This window comes from Crotalus tigris, unplaced genomic scaffold, assembly GCF_016545835.1.
Source record: "Crotalus tigris isolate CLP2741 ecotype Arizona unplaced genomic scaffold, ASM1654583v1 scf7180000017987.690289119674:8195010, whole genome shotgun sequence".
Taxonomy (NCBI): Eukaryota; Metazoa; Chordata; class Lepidosauria; order Squamata; family Viperidae; genus Crotalus; species Crotalus tigris.
In genome coordinates this window covers 3,695,566-3,711,347 of record NW_024096758.1, presented here as the reverse complement: position 1 = coordinate 3,711,347, position 15,782 = coordinate 3,695,566, and the positions used below count along the sequence as shown (strand labels likewise).

The 15,782-nt window shown below is 38.1% G+C and overlaps 1 protein-coding gene across 11 annotated transcripts in view; it reads right to left on the bottom strand.

Annotated features, from left to right (window-relative positions):
- Positions 1-15,782, bottom strand: part of OTOF (otoferlin) — a 164,728-nt gene that overhangs the window by 7,201 nt on the left and 141,745 nt on the right. For 10 of the 11 annotated variants that reach the window (XM_039345994.1, XM_039345990.1, XM_039346001.1 and 7 more), the window contains 11 exons: positions 14,859-14,987; positions 13,725-13,791; positions 11,730-11,896; positions 10,075-10,209; positions 9,081-9,218; positions 7,803-7,930; positions 7,261-7,431; positions 6,386-6,546; positions 5,633-5,775; positions 4,309-4,397; positions 2,586-2,684 (listed from right to left, as the gene is read on the bottom strand). In XM_039345994.1, coding sequence (XP_039201928.1) covers positions 2,586-2,684; positions 4,309-4,397; positions 5,633-5,775; positions 6,386-6,546; positions 7,261-7,431; positions 7,803-7,930; positions 9,081-9,218; positions 10,075-10,209; positions 11,730-11,896; positions 13,725-13,791; positions 14,859-14,987 — 1,427 coding nt within the window. The remainder of the gene's footprint in view (positions 1-2,585; positions 2,685-4,308; positions 4,398-5,632; positions 5,776-6,385; positions 6,547-7,260; positions 7,432-7,802; positions 7,931-9,080; positions 9,219-10,074; positions 10,210-11,729; positions 11,897-13,724; positions 13,792-14,858; positions 14,988-15,782) is intronic. The other variant, XM_039345999.1, reaches the window with a different exon arrangement.

Genomic DNA, 15,782 nt, shown 5'->3' with positions numbered 1-15,782 from the left:
ACAGTAGAGTAGCATTCCTGTAATCTCTGAAGTATCTGTTTCCTGATTTGACCTATCTCACAGAGGTGAAACAGACTGAGGAGCACTAAACTAGAAAGTTTTCTCCTTGAGTATGACTCCATGTTATAAGTGAAAAAAGTAGTGACAAAGACCTCAAAATGTAGCAGTCATGAACTTTAGAAGTCCAAGTGATCCAGAGAATACTTTGGATGACTCTGAATGAAGGCAGCTTTAGCCTTGAAATGTTGCCTTTATTACCAGTGTTATGATGGTTTTCAGAAAAGACAGTCAAATATCAGGAAATTCTGCCATTAAACCAAAATTATTTCATAGATTTTCCCAGGAGTTTCATGCTGAGCATTTGAATGATTCTGCTTGATACAGCTGAAAATAGACCATGTCCTCTGTGAGGTTGATCGTTCCATTGGGGTGAGATTGTTTCTGCTCAAATAAGAAGCTTTGCCTACACATGTCCCCAAATGATTGTCCAAAATGCTCTTCCCATCCTCCAAAGCATGCAATAGAGAAGCAAGCCATCCTTGTTCAATGTTCCCATCTGCACAATCTCCTTGCCAAGCCAGGACTCTGCCTCTTGACTGAGAATTGTGCTTCACAAAAAGCAGAACACCCATTCTACCACTTCAATTTCCCAAAGCATGCAGAAAGACAGAAGACAAGAACACTCCACATTCAACCAGAAAGAAGAAAATCACCCTTTACATATACCATACAACTCATTCCTAGACATACAGTATATATAGCTTAGACTGTGGGGTTTGGCAAAAGTATATCTAATTGGGAAGGTGTCAAACTACATCTATGAAATGTTAGGATATATCTTGAATGGAAGGCACATGATTCGCCTGCCCTCTAACAATTGAATCTTTGCACAATCATGAATTCCACAGACAGAAATCTTCAAACTATTCTGCTGTACAACAACTGACTGATGTCTGGACATGCCTTGGGCTATGCAAATATGGAAGAGAAAATCCAAAATTACTAAGAGGAATGTTTTTTAAGTAGAAAAAAAACTCTAAATAGCATTGAGTACATAACCCATTACTGCTTTGTGTTGTTTTTGTCCTTTTTAGAACCACCTAAGACTAAGAGTCAAAAGCTGCTTATTTTGGTGCCTTTTGTGATGATCTACCACAAGAAGGATCAAGGAAAAAGAGAATACTATTCTTCCAGGATCAGCCCATGAGTTGCTTCTGAGTTACTTAGATATTTTGCAGAACAGTTTATACTAAATCATTTGCTTAGCTAACAGAAACATTCTGGATATGCCCACTTAGTTTTCTACTGTTGTTTTAGATGTTTCTGATCACTGCTTCTTCATATGAAGGTATCTCATAGCAGCTGAAACTAATGATCAGTCGCAGGATTTTTTTTGTTTCACTGGCATTAGCTTATCAGACAGGTCTCATGCTTCTTCTAGGCTTCTCCCTCCCTCCTCTTTGACATCTCTTTGACTACATTCCTTATCTTAGATCCTGACTTGCAAGAGATTCTGCTTCCAGTGTTTCCTGCTGGCCCAGGCCTAAGTATGACTGACAGTTCCACACAAATGTGAATGAAAATGCCCCTCCTGATGGTCCATAAGTAGAAGAAGGGGGCTACATGTCAAAATGATGTTCAATTGTTTTCTTTTCTGTATAAGCCACTGGTTGCCTTATCATTATGAGATCCATTGTTTTCTCTCCACTCATGTGCACAACAATGTTCTGATCAAACCAGTGAAACTATGTCAGAGCTCCAAGGCCACATAAGAGAGATTGGTGTATACTTAATAAAATAAATCAAGGGTTCCTTGCTTGGGGACCATCAGGCAGTTTCATTTTTTTGGCAGGTAATACTCTACGAGGCACAGATTTTCCAAACACTTGTGCACATAATGTAGTTGGACATATGAAACAATACTTTGTAAAGAGACTATTAATAGATGGGAAACAAAAGAAGTCAAAATAATAAAAATACTGTTTGATGGTCCAGAATGCTCCTAGTTCACCACAGACTTTATTTTGCTAGGGGAAATTGCTTTGAAAGCAGTTCTTCAGCTCTATCAATACTTGTACCTCCCTATTGTATTGGTAGAACTGATGGAACTTTATGGAGTTCTTTATGGAAAACTAGGGAGGTACACTAGGCAGATCTAAATGGTGGTGCCTCCACCACAGGAATTACAAAGGATCAAAAGTAAACTTCTCTGTGCTTTCTCTTGTTCAAATAGTCCTGCCTCTTGGATGGGCTGAATAATAACTCTTGATCAATAGCTCCTTACTATATCTGACTTCATCATTTTCAAGATAACCCTACTGATGTTCCCAGGAATTGCCAAAAGTTCACACCTAGCTATCACGCACAGCAGACAGTAGCACACAAGAACAAAAACACAGAGAACAGAAGAAAAGGGCAGAACAGAGAAGCAAAGTATCCATTACTGCTGCCTGCACAGAGCAGATGCTTTGCCTATGAAACAATCAGCCATCCTCTGCAGAGATCTGAGAGACAAGCAGCACCAAAATCACAGGAAGCTCACACACAGAATACCCAGCTGGCCCTGAGGGGCAGCATGTACGTACCCCCGGACAAAAATGTCACTGGATTTCTCGCCAGTGAAGTAATCATCGTCCTCCAGGACTACCTCATCAGTGTTCCAGATTATTACTCTAAGTTCATATCTGGCAAGGAGGAAGGAAGGGAGACAGGGGTGAGCAGAGGGGAGGAAGGATAGAGGTGGATTTTGAGGGTATAAGGTTGCCAATAAAAATGATGTGCATATACTTTTAAGACATCCACTCCCACCCAGGAAGATTTGAGCTGCTTGAACAAGGCCATTATATCTTGGGCTTGTTTAGTTTCCATTTCAATTGTTTTGGGCTTATAACTGGAGATGAAAAGCATCCACTGGGACTCCTCAAATTCAAAGTGATGTTCACCCCCTACTGTCCAAAGAAACAGCAGATATCCTTTCAATCCAAATTTGCTTTTAATGATTAAGGACAGGCCAGTATGTGTTTGGCAACATTGATAGAGGATTTGCTATCAAATAAGGGTTTGCTATTCTGTGTTAGTCAGAATAGGGTGTGGACCAAATGAAATCCTATTGATTTTGTCCATAACCCAGTCTCTAACAAGGTAAGGTTCAAATTCTCATGCCTTGACCCAATCTGTTTTGTTTTTGAGATGTTCCAAGACAGCGTAATTTCCCACCAAAGCTTAAGATGGGCAACTGGGAGAAAAAGTAATTCTTACTAACACTGTCTCCTTATTAATCTGTACAGAGATAACTTTCATGTAACAGTCTAAGATGAGACTGTCAGAAAGATACAGAGCTACATGGTCATCTTAACTTTCTCATATGTTTAGTAATAATGATGCTCTGTATAAATATGTATAGGACTTTTGAGTAGTCAGCTCAAGAAGTCCTGAAGAATTCCCATCCAAAATTTGTCTAAGGTAACATGTTTCCAACAGTAACAATCAGATGCTCATAGATAACCCATCAAGAAAAGCCTGAAGAAAACTGCCCTCTGCAGCTTCCAAAAATGGTGATAAAAGATGAATTCCACTTATTCTTTATTATTTAGTATTGTCCATGCCTCTAAAATGTTTAGAATAACTTGTTTATTCATTTGCAATTAATGAATCAAATGCAATTCATGAATCAATGACCATGTTTAGCTTTCCTGAAAAAAATATGGCTATTTAAGAGTTGCCTTAACTTTAATAAAGGATTCATTAAAGCATTAACTTTTTTTTTTCTGGCTCATGAGCAAGCTTGAACAAAGGTTGGAGCCACTTTAATGGATAGAAGAAAAGGCTGAATTTATATATGTGAAGTATGACAATTAATCTGTCTTGTTCCATCAGAAAAGTCATCTCCAAGGACTTGCAGAACTTCACATCTGAACTCAAAGCAGTGCTTTGAGTTATAGGCAGGGATTCATATTGTATATGTGGTAATTTCTTAAACCAAATGCATCTTTTCCTGGGAAATGCATCTTTTCCTACAGAATCAGTTTTTAAAATGCTATAAACATGTTTTTCACCATCCATCCAATTATATAAAAAAACATTGATTTTCAATTACAACTTTCTCTTCTCTCTCTTTCTCTCTCTCTCTCTCTCCCTCCCTCCCTCCCTCTCCCTCTCCCTCTCCCTCTCCTCAGTTGCAGTCATACATTACTCATCCTTTTGCACCTGGAAGATTTCTTGTTTTTCCAGCATGCACTGACCCCATCAGACATAGGACTTTCCAAGTAGAATCCCACCCCCCTCACCCAAACTAGGGCAAGGCATTACTTCTTTGGTTTCCTTGGTGAGATGTCAATGGCAGGGCCTGGTGCCGGCATGTCCATCGGGAACATGTCCACCCATAACTCCAGCCGTCCCTGCAATATTGGAAAGACCCAGTTATTGGTTCCTGATGCCCCCAAGTTTAGCCTCTTACCACTGGCTTCCATTTCCAGGCTCCATGCTTCTTTGTTTATCTTATCTATTGTAGACTCCTGTTCATCCCAATATTTTATAAACATGAGATTAGCCAGGTGATTCATTTTGAATTATGAACAATGGGACACTTCTTTGAAGTACATAAGCTGAATTCAAAGGGAACATCCCTCCTTTATTGCTTTCTCAGTCCAGCAATTAGCATTCAGAGATACATTGCTTCAGAACTTAGAGGCAGTAATAAGTAGTCACTCATATTCTATCAGTCTAGTCAATCAACTGGTGGCTCCTGGACACATGTGTACTTTCAGAGAAACTTATTACCAGTAACCAAGTTCACACTCCTAATTCCCACCTTTTTGCCACTGAACGGTTGCAATGTTAGTCTACTAATGAGCTAGACAGTGGACTCTCCTTCTGCCCAGCTGATTAGCACTAGGAAAACTGTTTTTCTAAAGGGTTACTAAGCTCTTTCACCTTCCCAGTATCAAAATGAAAAGAACAAGAAGGAATAGTAGCTGTGCCAAGAAGGATCAAGGACATTTCCAGCCTATAGAATGATGTCCTTTGCATCTCTAAGGAAAAAGCTATTAAGAAATGTGCCATCCAAAATTTGTTAGTAGTGCACTTTGAGAAGCTCTGAAATGAGTAACTTCAACTCCTGTCCAAGCTTTATGTGAAGCATCTCTAATGTGTTAGTTATGCAGGATGAAGAACTGCGCCCATTTAAATCTAAAAGGACCGTACACCTCCTCCCAAGTTCAAGCCTACAAGTCTTATGTTGTGACCAGTCCTAAAGCCCATAAAAGGAGACAGTTTTAATATTGACTCAATAAATTTCATTTACAAATGAAAAAAAGAAAGGGCTACAACCAGTGTGGACCTCTGCGCAGAAAAAATTATAATGGTAAACTCTTTCCAAAGCTTTTTAGAAACTCCTTTTAAATGATGAGTATCACAATATCTTATGACTGTGTCAACAGTGATCTGATCAGACTCACATGTGTTAAGAAATGCCATAAACTTATGCAGAAAGTGTCTTCTTTAGTGTAATGCTATATTTAGACTTTATAAGAAAGAGTATAAGATACAAACAGAAGTTGTAGCAGAATGTAGATAAATTGATGTGTCAGGCCAACAGAACAGTTTATGTGCAGACAACAATATTGCTACGTACCTGCTCAATGCCTGGCTTGTCTGGGTTCAGCAATGGCCTTGTTTCCACATGCTCAGGCACTAATTTGCAGCCCACACGGGGAATTTCCTCCCAGTGGTGCAACACAGTTAGTGCCAGATGTTCATCTGTCTGCCTTTTCTGACCTGCAAGCATAGAGAACACAGCAATGGTGGCAATGAAAGAATGCAACAAGGTTGGTTGGTTATCTATTTATTGCATGCCTTATCCAAATAGACTCTGGCTAAGGTACCAACTACTCCATGAGAGCCAAATACAATTAAATATACCACAGTAAAGGATTATATTAGCAGAATGGTGTTTGAATAATGGGGTTCAAGTAAAGTAAGCCAAATTTTGTGTTAAGATTAATGGAATGTTTTCACATACATTTTCTGAAAATTAAGTAAATCAGTATAATTTTGCTTGTTTTGAATAACTTAATTTTATTTATTTATTACCAGAGGAGAAAGAAGGCAAAGTGAGGAACAGAAAGTTATCTTCACAATTCAAATTACCGCTCATTCTCATTCTCAATTTTAACATTTCTTTAATAATTGTGGACATTTTACAGCCATGAGAGTGAGGACTTTGATTTTTGGAAGATAAAACATTGATTCTCAGGATTCTGAATTCTATGTCAATTTCTAAAGTCAATATTTTTACACTATAATAACAAATTTGGTTATAAAATAATACAAGGTTATGCTTAATAAACTCATACATCATTAAAGTGCTTTGATTTTCAAGATTTACCATTTTCATCCTCCACTTCAGTGGGACCAGTGAAGACTCGATTGGTCACCTTCACCCTGCCTCCAGGGCCATAGTGGGGACCCTCAGCTTTACCTTCTTTACAAAGCTTGGATAGGATTTGGCTAGGCTTTTGAGGATCTCGCCACATATTGTATCCATGGCTGTGGAGAGAAATGTAAGATTTTCAGATCAAGTCCTCGGGCCTGTAACTTCACAAAGGTGTAATCCCACTTTTAACAGATGCTCTTTTAAAATCAGGATGCTGTTTTAGTATATTGCATTGGTAAGTGGAAGAATGATTTATGACCCTGGAATGTATTTTTTGATATACAAATGAGATCATCTTAAACAGGTGGGCTATATCTAGATCTGAAACACTGTTCTTACTTGCATCTTATGTCAGCTGACCACACATGGCTGATAGAGGGGATACAGTTAACGGATCCAACATACAAAGGAAGTGCTATAGCTGTTGAATTAGGGCACCTATGCCAAAATCCTATTAGGTTTTGCATTAAGCTCTGTTCCCTCTATCTATCATGAGCAGTCAGTGTTAGAATAATCTAAGAGCATGACTTGGTGAAAAAAACTTCCTTTATTCCTAAAAATGTTATATGTTTGTTTCTTAAAATATTCATATGCCAGTCTTATCTACAAGACTTCCTAAGACATGGGCAGGTTTGGAAATCAGGGATGTGATTTACTGTATATCTTTCCAAAGATTGAAGAGATAGGTTTGGGGGTGAGTTTTTATCCTGGTACTTTCTTATTAAAAAGTAGACCCATAATTTGGGTGAGAAAGGGCTGGCTTTTGGGACAATCATTAGAACATTATTTCAACATTTTAAAATAATGAGAAAGTTAAAAATTCTTACAGAGCATAGGTCCAAGAAATGCCACATGTTGCTCTATGCTTGCTGTAGTACCGGTTCTCCAGATCTATCTTTGTCTCACCAATCAGATCATCCGAGCCCACCAAGTCCCAATCATAAATAGCCACTGTCAACATGGATTCCATGGGGAAAGTAGCCTCAATGTCAAAGGATCTACATGGGAGAAAACACGAACAACAGCAAATGGGATAAAGTTTTCCATTGAAGAGAGTGTTATGGAGAAACCTAGAAGACATCCTTTGACTATTTCAAAGAAACTTTGTACCTGAGGTATGTTGATGGCTAAAAAGAGCAAGAAAATGTAGAACTATAAATGAAAACAAAGACTTGGAGGATTCAGGATTCAGCTGCACTAAAGTTAGTTCATTAAGCCCATGCCATTGCATATGTGCTCCTATTTTTCATAGTAACATCTAGTAACTTGTTTTTTTAAGTACATAAATAATATCTAAATGCCTTAACTGGCTTCCATGTAATCCTGTAGTATTTAACACTCATTCTGATTCACCAGGGGCATCTCTTACTTTCCAAAGACTGGGTTCAGCTGTTTAGAGATGTAATTCTCCTTGTCTTTGATATCTGTCTTTCCCAGTTTGATGACAACATAAGGATCAGCTTTGCCATTGATGTCAGCAGGATGCAAATCAGTAGCCTGGAATAAAAGTCAACCAACAATCAAGAGAAAAAGACTTTAAAGTGGGGGTACTTCCTCTAAGGTAGGGCTCATCAAAGGGGTCAATGTCACATCTCAATTGTCAATGGGACTATCCATTACTGTTGTTGTTATTATTGTTTGTAGTATTAATTAAAGAAGTATTTATCTAATTCATGCAATAAAAATTTGTGGATTGATGAACAATCTGAAACTTCATAAGGGGATTCAGTCAGCTGAAAACTTTGGAGAACCCTGCTCTAAAGGAACTTTTCCCAGAAAGTTTCACGTAATACTTTTAGTGTTACAAAATGACCTTTTTAAGTCTCTCAAACATGTTAAATTTAGTGTTTTCAAAACTTAATTGTTTTACTGCTATTTTTTATTGTGATTTTATGCCTTCATTACTCATGATAATTGCTGCTCCTGATTTTCGTGTTACTACTTTAATAATACATTTTCATTGAATGCACATCAGTTTGTTTTTTGGGTGATCTATAAATTAAATCAAGTGTTAAGTTGACAAAGCAATTCTAATAGGGACCCAAGGAGCCCTTCTACTTCTTTGGCTGGCCAGCTAGATGGAGTGCTTTGGACTTCTCAAGAAGTACAGAAGTTAGGAGACAGAAGCCTAGAAAAAGTGAGCACTAGGAAAGGAAAATCCTTAGCAGGCAAATCTATTAAACTTTAGGGCACATCTGCTCTAGAACTGAAACTTCAAAATTTTGCAGAACATTCCTCTTTTTAGCTGGCCCAATAACCAACTAGCACATGAACCCTACTGAGAGAGCAAACAAGTGTATAGACGCCAGCAAAATAGCATACATTTATTAACCCCCAGGTGAATAGCACTGCAATATTTCAGAGATTCCTGGGGCCCTTCTTCTTAATTTTCTTCTTCTCCCTATCCCCTACCCCCACCCTAAGCTTATAAAATCTGTTCCTAATTATTCAGGGGAAGGCATAGCAACAAATCATTTTTCCTAAAATTTGGAGAGTCAGTACTCAATAGCAAAAAGCAAACAAAAGCTTAGACTTTCTAGATAAAACACGGAAATCTAAAATTTCAGAGGAGGAAAAGTTCAGTGCTCAGATCTGGAATGGACATAAGAACAAAATGGCCTTGAAAGCTGTTCTCACTTGTTCTCACCCTCACAATGTAGACCCGGACCAACACATTGATGGGATCATTGCTTGGAATTCCTTGGAACATGCCAAAAGTAGGGTCATATCCAGCCTCCTTGGTGATATCATCAGGAAGAGGCACTTTATAAACAGACAGGGACCCCTGGGACTGAGAAGATACAATTTTAGCCCAATTAAAAGTCCATCTAGGTTTTGGCAAAGAAAGCAAGAAGGAAGCACCTACTAAGCTCTCTTTTTCCATCTTCTGTATGCAGGCCTGTGACACAACTGTATCAGTGTTTTGTGACACATTAAAGTTTAAACAGTATAGTGCAATCAAAATTTTTGTGGCTCTAATAGAATTATACGACACTCGGGAATATTTTAAAATAAAAAAGATAAAATGTAATAAATACCGGTAAGTAACTTACAAATGATTTCCACAAGAGAGCTGTATTTAAGGAGGCATTATTTTTTCAGCTGTTGGAATGGTGACAAAATATTTGCCTACTCAGCAAAGTCAGTGAAAAAAAATATTCCTTAGTGCTGAACTGGTGTCATGACAATGATCACATATTGCATATTTTGTTCTTACAATCTGCAAATGCTCTATACAAGTTTGACTGATGGGGGTGCTGCAAATGGTTAGAGCAATTCCAAACAATACTTTCACTGGCTTTTTCCCCTCGTGTAGAAAAGAGAGATCACTCTTTTCTCCCCCTAAAGCAAATGCGAGAAGAGGTACACTGTGTATATATTGGAGAAGAAATAACATTTCAAAGACTTGTACTCTTCTTTAATTTGGATTAAAATTCCTAATTTATCTATCCATCTTTTCATTCATTCTATTAATCTTGCTAAAGCCCCATTATCTTAAAACAAGACCTGTTTAACTGAGCAAATTCTCTGTTCAAGTCAAAAGAGGAGTGAAATCAGATCCTTTCTTTGCCTTTCTGGCTTGCCAGAAGTCCACCAGGATTAATAAAATTGGAAATGAGTCAGTGGAATTTCACACTCACCTTGAATCTTCCCACAATGCGATCCTCATCTGCAGAATTGTCATCATCATCTCCAATCTTCCCACGAAGGAGGTTGAAAGTATGCAGCCAGTCCTCAAAATTATCAAATTCTGTCTCCAGTTCTTTGGGATATACCTCGATAGGATGGTGAAAATAATATAATTTGGGCCTCTGACTATTACAATAATATATTATAGACTTATTCAGGAACAGTAATACTTATTGATCAGAATCAAGATATTTTGCTGATGCATGGTGGACAGCCATTCCTACCCCCAGCTTCAAAATGTGGTCCTTGATCCTTTTTTATATATAAAAAAAAAATATGAAGAACATCTCTAAACATACAATAATATGCAAGAATGGAACCACCCAAATAGATGACATCTCTTTTCTCTATTTCTTTTCCAGTTTTCTCACCCCTCTGAAAGTCATATTTTTATCATCATTTATGATATTGCAAAATATCATTGTTGCCACAAGTTTTATTTCATTTCATTTGTATCTTCCTTCTCCCATTCTCATCACTGATGAACAGCACCTACACAGTAGAGAATTCCACTGTGATATTGTATTTGTGTGCATGTGTATTTTATTTTGCAGAAGCACACTTCCTCGTAAATAAAATATCATATCAAAAGAATAATGAAGCAAAGAATGTGAAAAGCTTTAAAAATAAGGTCAACTTATTTAATCAATGCAGTAGAGGTATACTGACAATTTACAGCAGCTACAGTACATTCATTGTGGTAGCCTTTAGGTGTATTGAATATAATTGTTGTTATCTTCAACCAGCATGCCCTATCAAAATATCGGGGAAAAGGCGGCTGAAAGGCATTGAAGAAATGGATGAACAAAAGGAATTGTAACCAGTTTTGTATACAATTGAACTCTCCCCAGAACTGAAACAGGTGAGGGGGTTAGGTTGACATTCCTTTTCTTCAGAATTTCTGATGTGGAATGGTAGATTTACTAGAACAAGGCTTTTCAACCAGTGGTACGGGTACCACCTGTGGTACATTGGCACCTGGCAGGTGGTACGCAACCATCCTAGAAAAGTGGTAGCGGGGGAGGGGAATGAACTGAACCGGTGGCAGCACTGCACAAGCCTGAGCGAGAGATGGCTGGAGCTGCAGGGCTGTCAGGGCTCAGCAGAAGTGCCAGGATCAGTGCCAGGCTCCAGCTGGAACTCGTCGCTGATCCTGGCACTTCTGCCGAGCCTAGAAGAAGCATCGATCAGCTAAAATGTTGCAGGATCTCCAAGGTCTTGTGATTTACATTCAGATGCTTGGCAACTGATTCATATTTATGATGGTCAAGTGTCCCAGAGTCATGTGAAGTGACCAAAATCTGCTGCAACACCCAGCAGACGGGGGGAATAAAAACCAAACACCCCCCCACCCCACCCCCGCTACCAATCCTCAGTAGAAATGCTCATAACAATGAAAACCTCGGACAGGAGGAAGAACGCCGCCAGGTGGGCAGGCAGGTGTCTTGTTCGGCTGTGGCTTGGGGGGCACTTTTTTCAATGCCATTGTAACTTCAAACAGTCACTAAGCGAACTGTTGTAAGTCGAGGACTACCTGTACTTCATCAATGCAAAGCCATGGCTGGATAAAATGTTTTTCATCAAATTAGGGTTGGAAATAGCTCACCTTCATCTCATCAATCTTCTGCTTGTTCTTCTTTTCAAAGGCATCTGGCTGCTGCTGCTGCTGCTGCTGCTGTTTTTTCTTTTTGTCCTCTTTGGATAATTTGACTTTGTCTTTGGTCTTTCCTTGGGCTTTTATGCCTTTGAGAGGAGAGTCATCAAGTCTCATTTCTGAGCTCCCAGAGAAGAGCAGCAGATATGGATGGCAAGAATAAGAAGTTTGGGGTAGGGACGAGATAAAAAAAACAAAAAATCAGGCAATGGCATACATGAAAAGTGACAGAAAGCTAGTAAAAATTAAAGTTTGCAATACTGATTTAGCTTCCAGTCCTGAAATGATCATGCAAGCAAGCACCTTGTGCTGGTTATGAATATTCAACGTATTCTTGGGGCCCTGTGGTTTCTTATTGGACAGATATTTCATTACCTGAACTGACAAATATCATAAATGAAGTGAATGTGTTTATAGAATCAGAACCAAACAAGAGAAAAGCTACTATGGCTGACACCCCTTTTTGGTGGGAATAACAAGGAGTTGCCATCATCAGCTATTGCTCTGTTTACAATCTACACAATTAGCCTATGACACTCTGTAACAATGATAAAAGAGGAGCCTGTTTGAAAACTAAATTGATAAACTTCGTTTTCAGCTAGTCGTACAGTTTCTAAAATGCAGATACTAAAAACAGTGTGGTGCTAAATATACCCCCCCACCACCACCACATCTATACATATAAACTGCATTCACTACCAAACCTGTGATATGCTACTACTCTCTTCATCCCCCGGAAATATGAACTGCTTGAAGTTCCCTTGTTAAAAACAAAAAACAAAAAACATTCTCAGCATGCTGAACTGAGCCCAAGTAGCAATAGGGGGAAGAATCATCAGAAACCTGTGGCCTGGTAAACTACAGGTGGTCCTTGACTTAAAACAGTTCATTTAGTGACCATTCGAAGTTACAGAGGCACTGAAAAAGGGAGTTATGACCGTTTTTCACTCTTAGGACTGTTGCAGCATCCCCATGAGCAAAGTCATGGGGGAAGCCAGATTCACTTAACAACCATATCATTAGTTTAGCAGCTGCAGTGATTCACTTAGCAGATGTGACAGGAAAAGTCACTTAACAAATGTCTCACTTAGCAACATAAATTTTGGGCTCAATTGTGGTTGTAAGTTGAAGACTACCTGTAGACTGCTTCTGTTCACTGACCATACCTCAAAGCATGCTAGCCTAGTAGGAAGGGATAAGCAATGAAGTCACATGGATGGACTTAACTAAAGTATTCCTATATCATGCTGTCATTTCTACCATCTCTGTCTTTTCCCCCCCTTTGTTTTGCCTTTGCCTTTCTTTGCCCTGAAATATAGTGGGTCGAAGATATATAAGATCTGGTTCTGCTTTTGCTCATAGCCACGAGGCAAAGTATCAAAGCTTTGATGGGGGTCCAATACATGCTGCATTATTACTTGCATGCATGCATGTATGTAAAAATATGTTCTGTCTTTAAAGTGATCTGGTTATTTTAGGAGAGCTAGTTTTTGGCCACAACAACAGATTAAGAGGAGATTTAGAATGGCAAATGGCTATTATGAAAACAGTATGACTGTTATGAAAAAGTATCCTTCCCCCCCCCTATATTTTCTACTAATTTAAGCAGTGTTGTTTTATAAACTCCCACGAGCATCAATATACTCCTCAGAGGAAATCTTTGTATATCCTCATAAGGATATTGTCCTTCAGTACAATCTTGTGTCCTTCACTTTAGCACCATATGCCATTCCCAATATAGGGATTTGCTAAATATGACTATGTATTGATCTTTAATTGTTCTGTAAGTAGACAATCAATCAACAAGGGAAATACTTCCTTATTAAAGAGCTGCAGTGAAAAAAAAATGTTTTGCCTGCTTATTGTTGGAGAGAGTTTTCTTTGTAACGGAAGAACCACAAGGTCTCCTCTCCTGTTTCTTTCTCCTCTCACTTTTCAAATATTTACCCTCAGTGGTGTCCATCTCTTCTTTCTCTTCAGCTTCTGCTGCAGCTGCCTCTTGCTGCCGAAGTAGCTAGAAAAATGAAGGTTAGCCAATGGAATGGTTAAATATAGCACAATTTCTCTTCCAACACATGGACAGTAATCATTTATCAAACAACAGAAATACAGAGAAAGGTGAATTCAAATGCAATACTTCCTGTTTTTATCCTTTAACTCAAGACAATAAATAATACTTTCTCTCTACTGCTTGTTACTTCTTTGAAATCTTCTACCATTAGTGGGCTGACTGTTTCTTTGACTATTTTCTTGTTTTTTTATGTGTTGAAAGAAACTTTTTAAAATTGTTTTTGAAATTTGTTGCAAGCCTTACTTTCTTCAAAGCCTTAGCCTTCCTAACTTCATCTTTGCAGGTTTGGGTTATCTGTTGATGTTCTGATTTAGATATGTGTCCCTCTTTCCATTTTTTTTAACCTATCCTTTTTTCCCTCTCAGTTGGTCTGAGAGTTTTTTGTGCAACCATGTTATTTTTTTCTTGGTTTTCTTTTGTTAGTGATATTGAACTGGATGAGGTTTTTATAATTCCATTTTTCAGAGTTCCCCCAGCTTCTTGAGTTGATTTCCCCTTACAGTGAAATACAATGTAACACAATGGAAATACAGGAATAGAGCTGAGCTTACCCTTTTAATATGGGTGATTAGTACTGTAAAGATTCAGATAGTTCTTTGGAATGTAGACTATGAAGTCTGAAGGGGAGGGACATAATAGAGTGATTCCCCCCCCCATGGTAAGAATAGTAGAAACATACCACAACCAATTTAATCTAAAAAAAAAAAAAGACTGCTTTAGGATTGTTTTTAACAATGCGTTAAAAATAAATGAATTTGGAAAGGCCAAGTATATCTCATAATCAGGAATACAGAGTTGGATTAATGGGCATATTTTGTTCATGAAGAATGAAATCTCACATGGATCTCACATAATCTTTCATCTAAGTAGGATAATATTGTCAGATGAATTACTAGATAGTTCTGAGATCTTCTTCTTTCTCTGACATCTAAAAGGGTCCAGGGCCTGCAGGCCATAAACTTAATGAGAACCTTCGGAATATCCATCCTGCTTGCCAGTGAGTTGCCCACCTTCATAGTTTCAATGGAAGCAAAATACTTGGACCACCAGTCCAGCATGCTCTCATCAGGCTCCTCATCCTCAGCTTCTTCTGCATTTCCTTTCTTCTTTTTCTTCTTTTTCTCCTTCTCTTCTTCTGTCTGTAAGAGAGCGGAAAAGAAGTGAGAGATAGTTATGAAATGCAAAATAAATTTCTGCCAAAGATTCTAGAGAGACACATTCAATCAATGCAGAAAAATCCAGACAGTTTAATTTCTGTACATCTAGACCCATGTTTCTCAACAATTCTTGAGCAATTCTGGGACTTGAAGTCCATACATATTAAATGGCTGAGTTGAGAAACAGTGCTCTATAGAATAGCTGAGCTACCTTGGCCTGTGAGTCACAGGTAGCATACTTGGTGCAATATTTTGTGTGTACTTAAATTTCTTTTTGTAAAATAGGAGGATTATACTGTAGCTATAATTCACCCAACACATGTATTTTATGGAAGTCCTGTAGCTTCTCCAAACAGAAATTATAGCCCCTCTGCCTTTGGGGTGCTAGAATATTCTAAGAACTAATTCAGTTTTTGAATGGATCATTATATCCTGCAAATCTAGAAAATTGGTTAATTGATTATCTAGGTTAGTATGTTGTGTGACTCAGTCAATAAATTTGGGCAACGGATGGACTTTTCAGAAAGTGGATAAATGGAGAACATACTGACTGAAAAGGGCTGTATATGAAGAGAAGGGAACTATATTATGTAATTTTGAAGAGGAAAAAGGGCATTTATGTCTGTAAAGAAGATTGAAAGTTGCTTCTTAAGTATTTCTTTTTTTTCTTTCTCAATTTCTACTGTTTTCATCATTTTTAGTTTTATCTTTTTCTTTCTTTTCAACTTGTTCAGGTTTATATCATGTAATTTTGCAAAAATATTATTTAATAAAAAT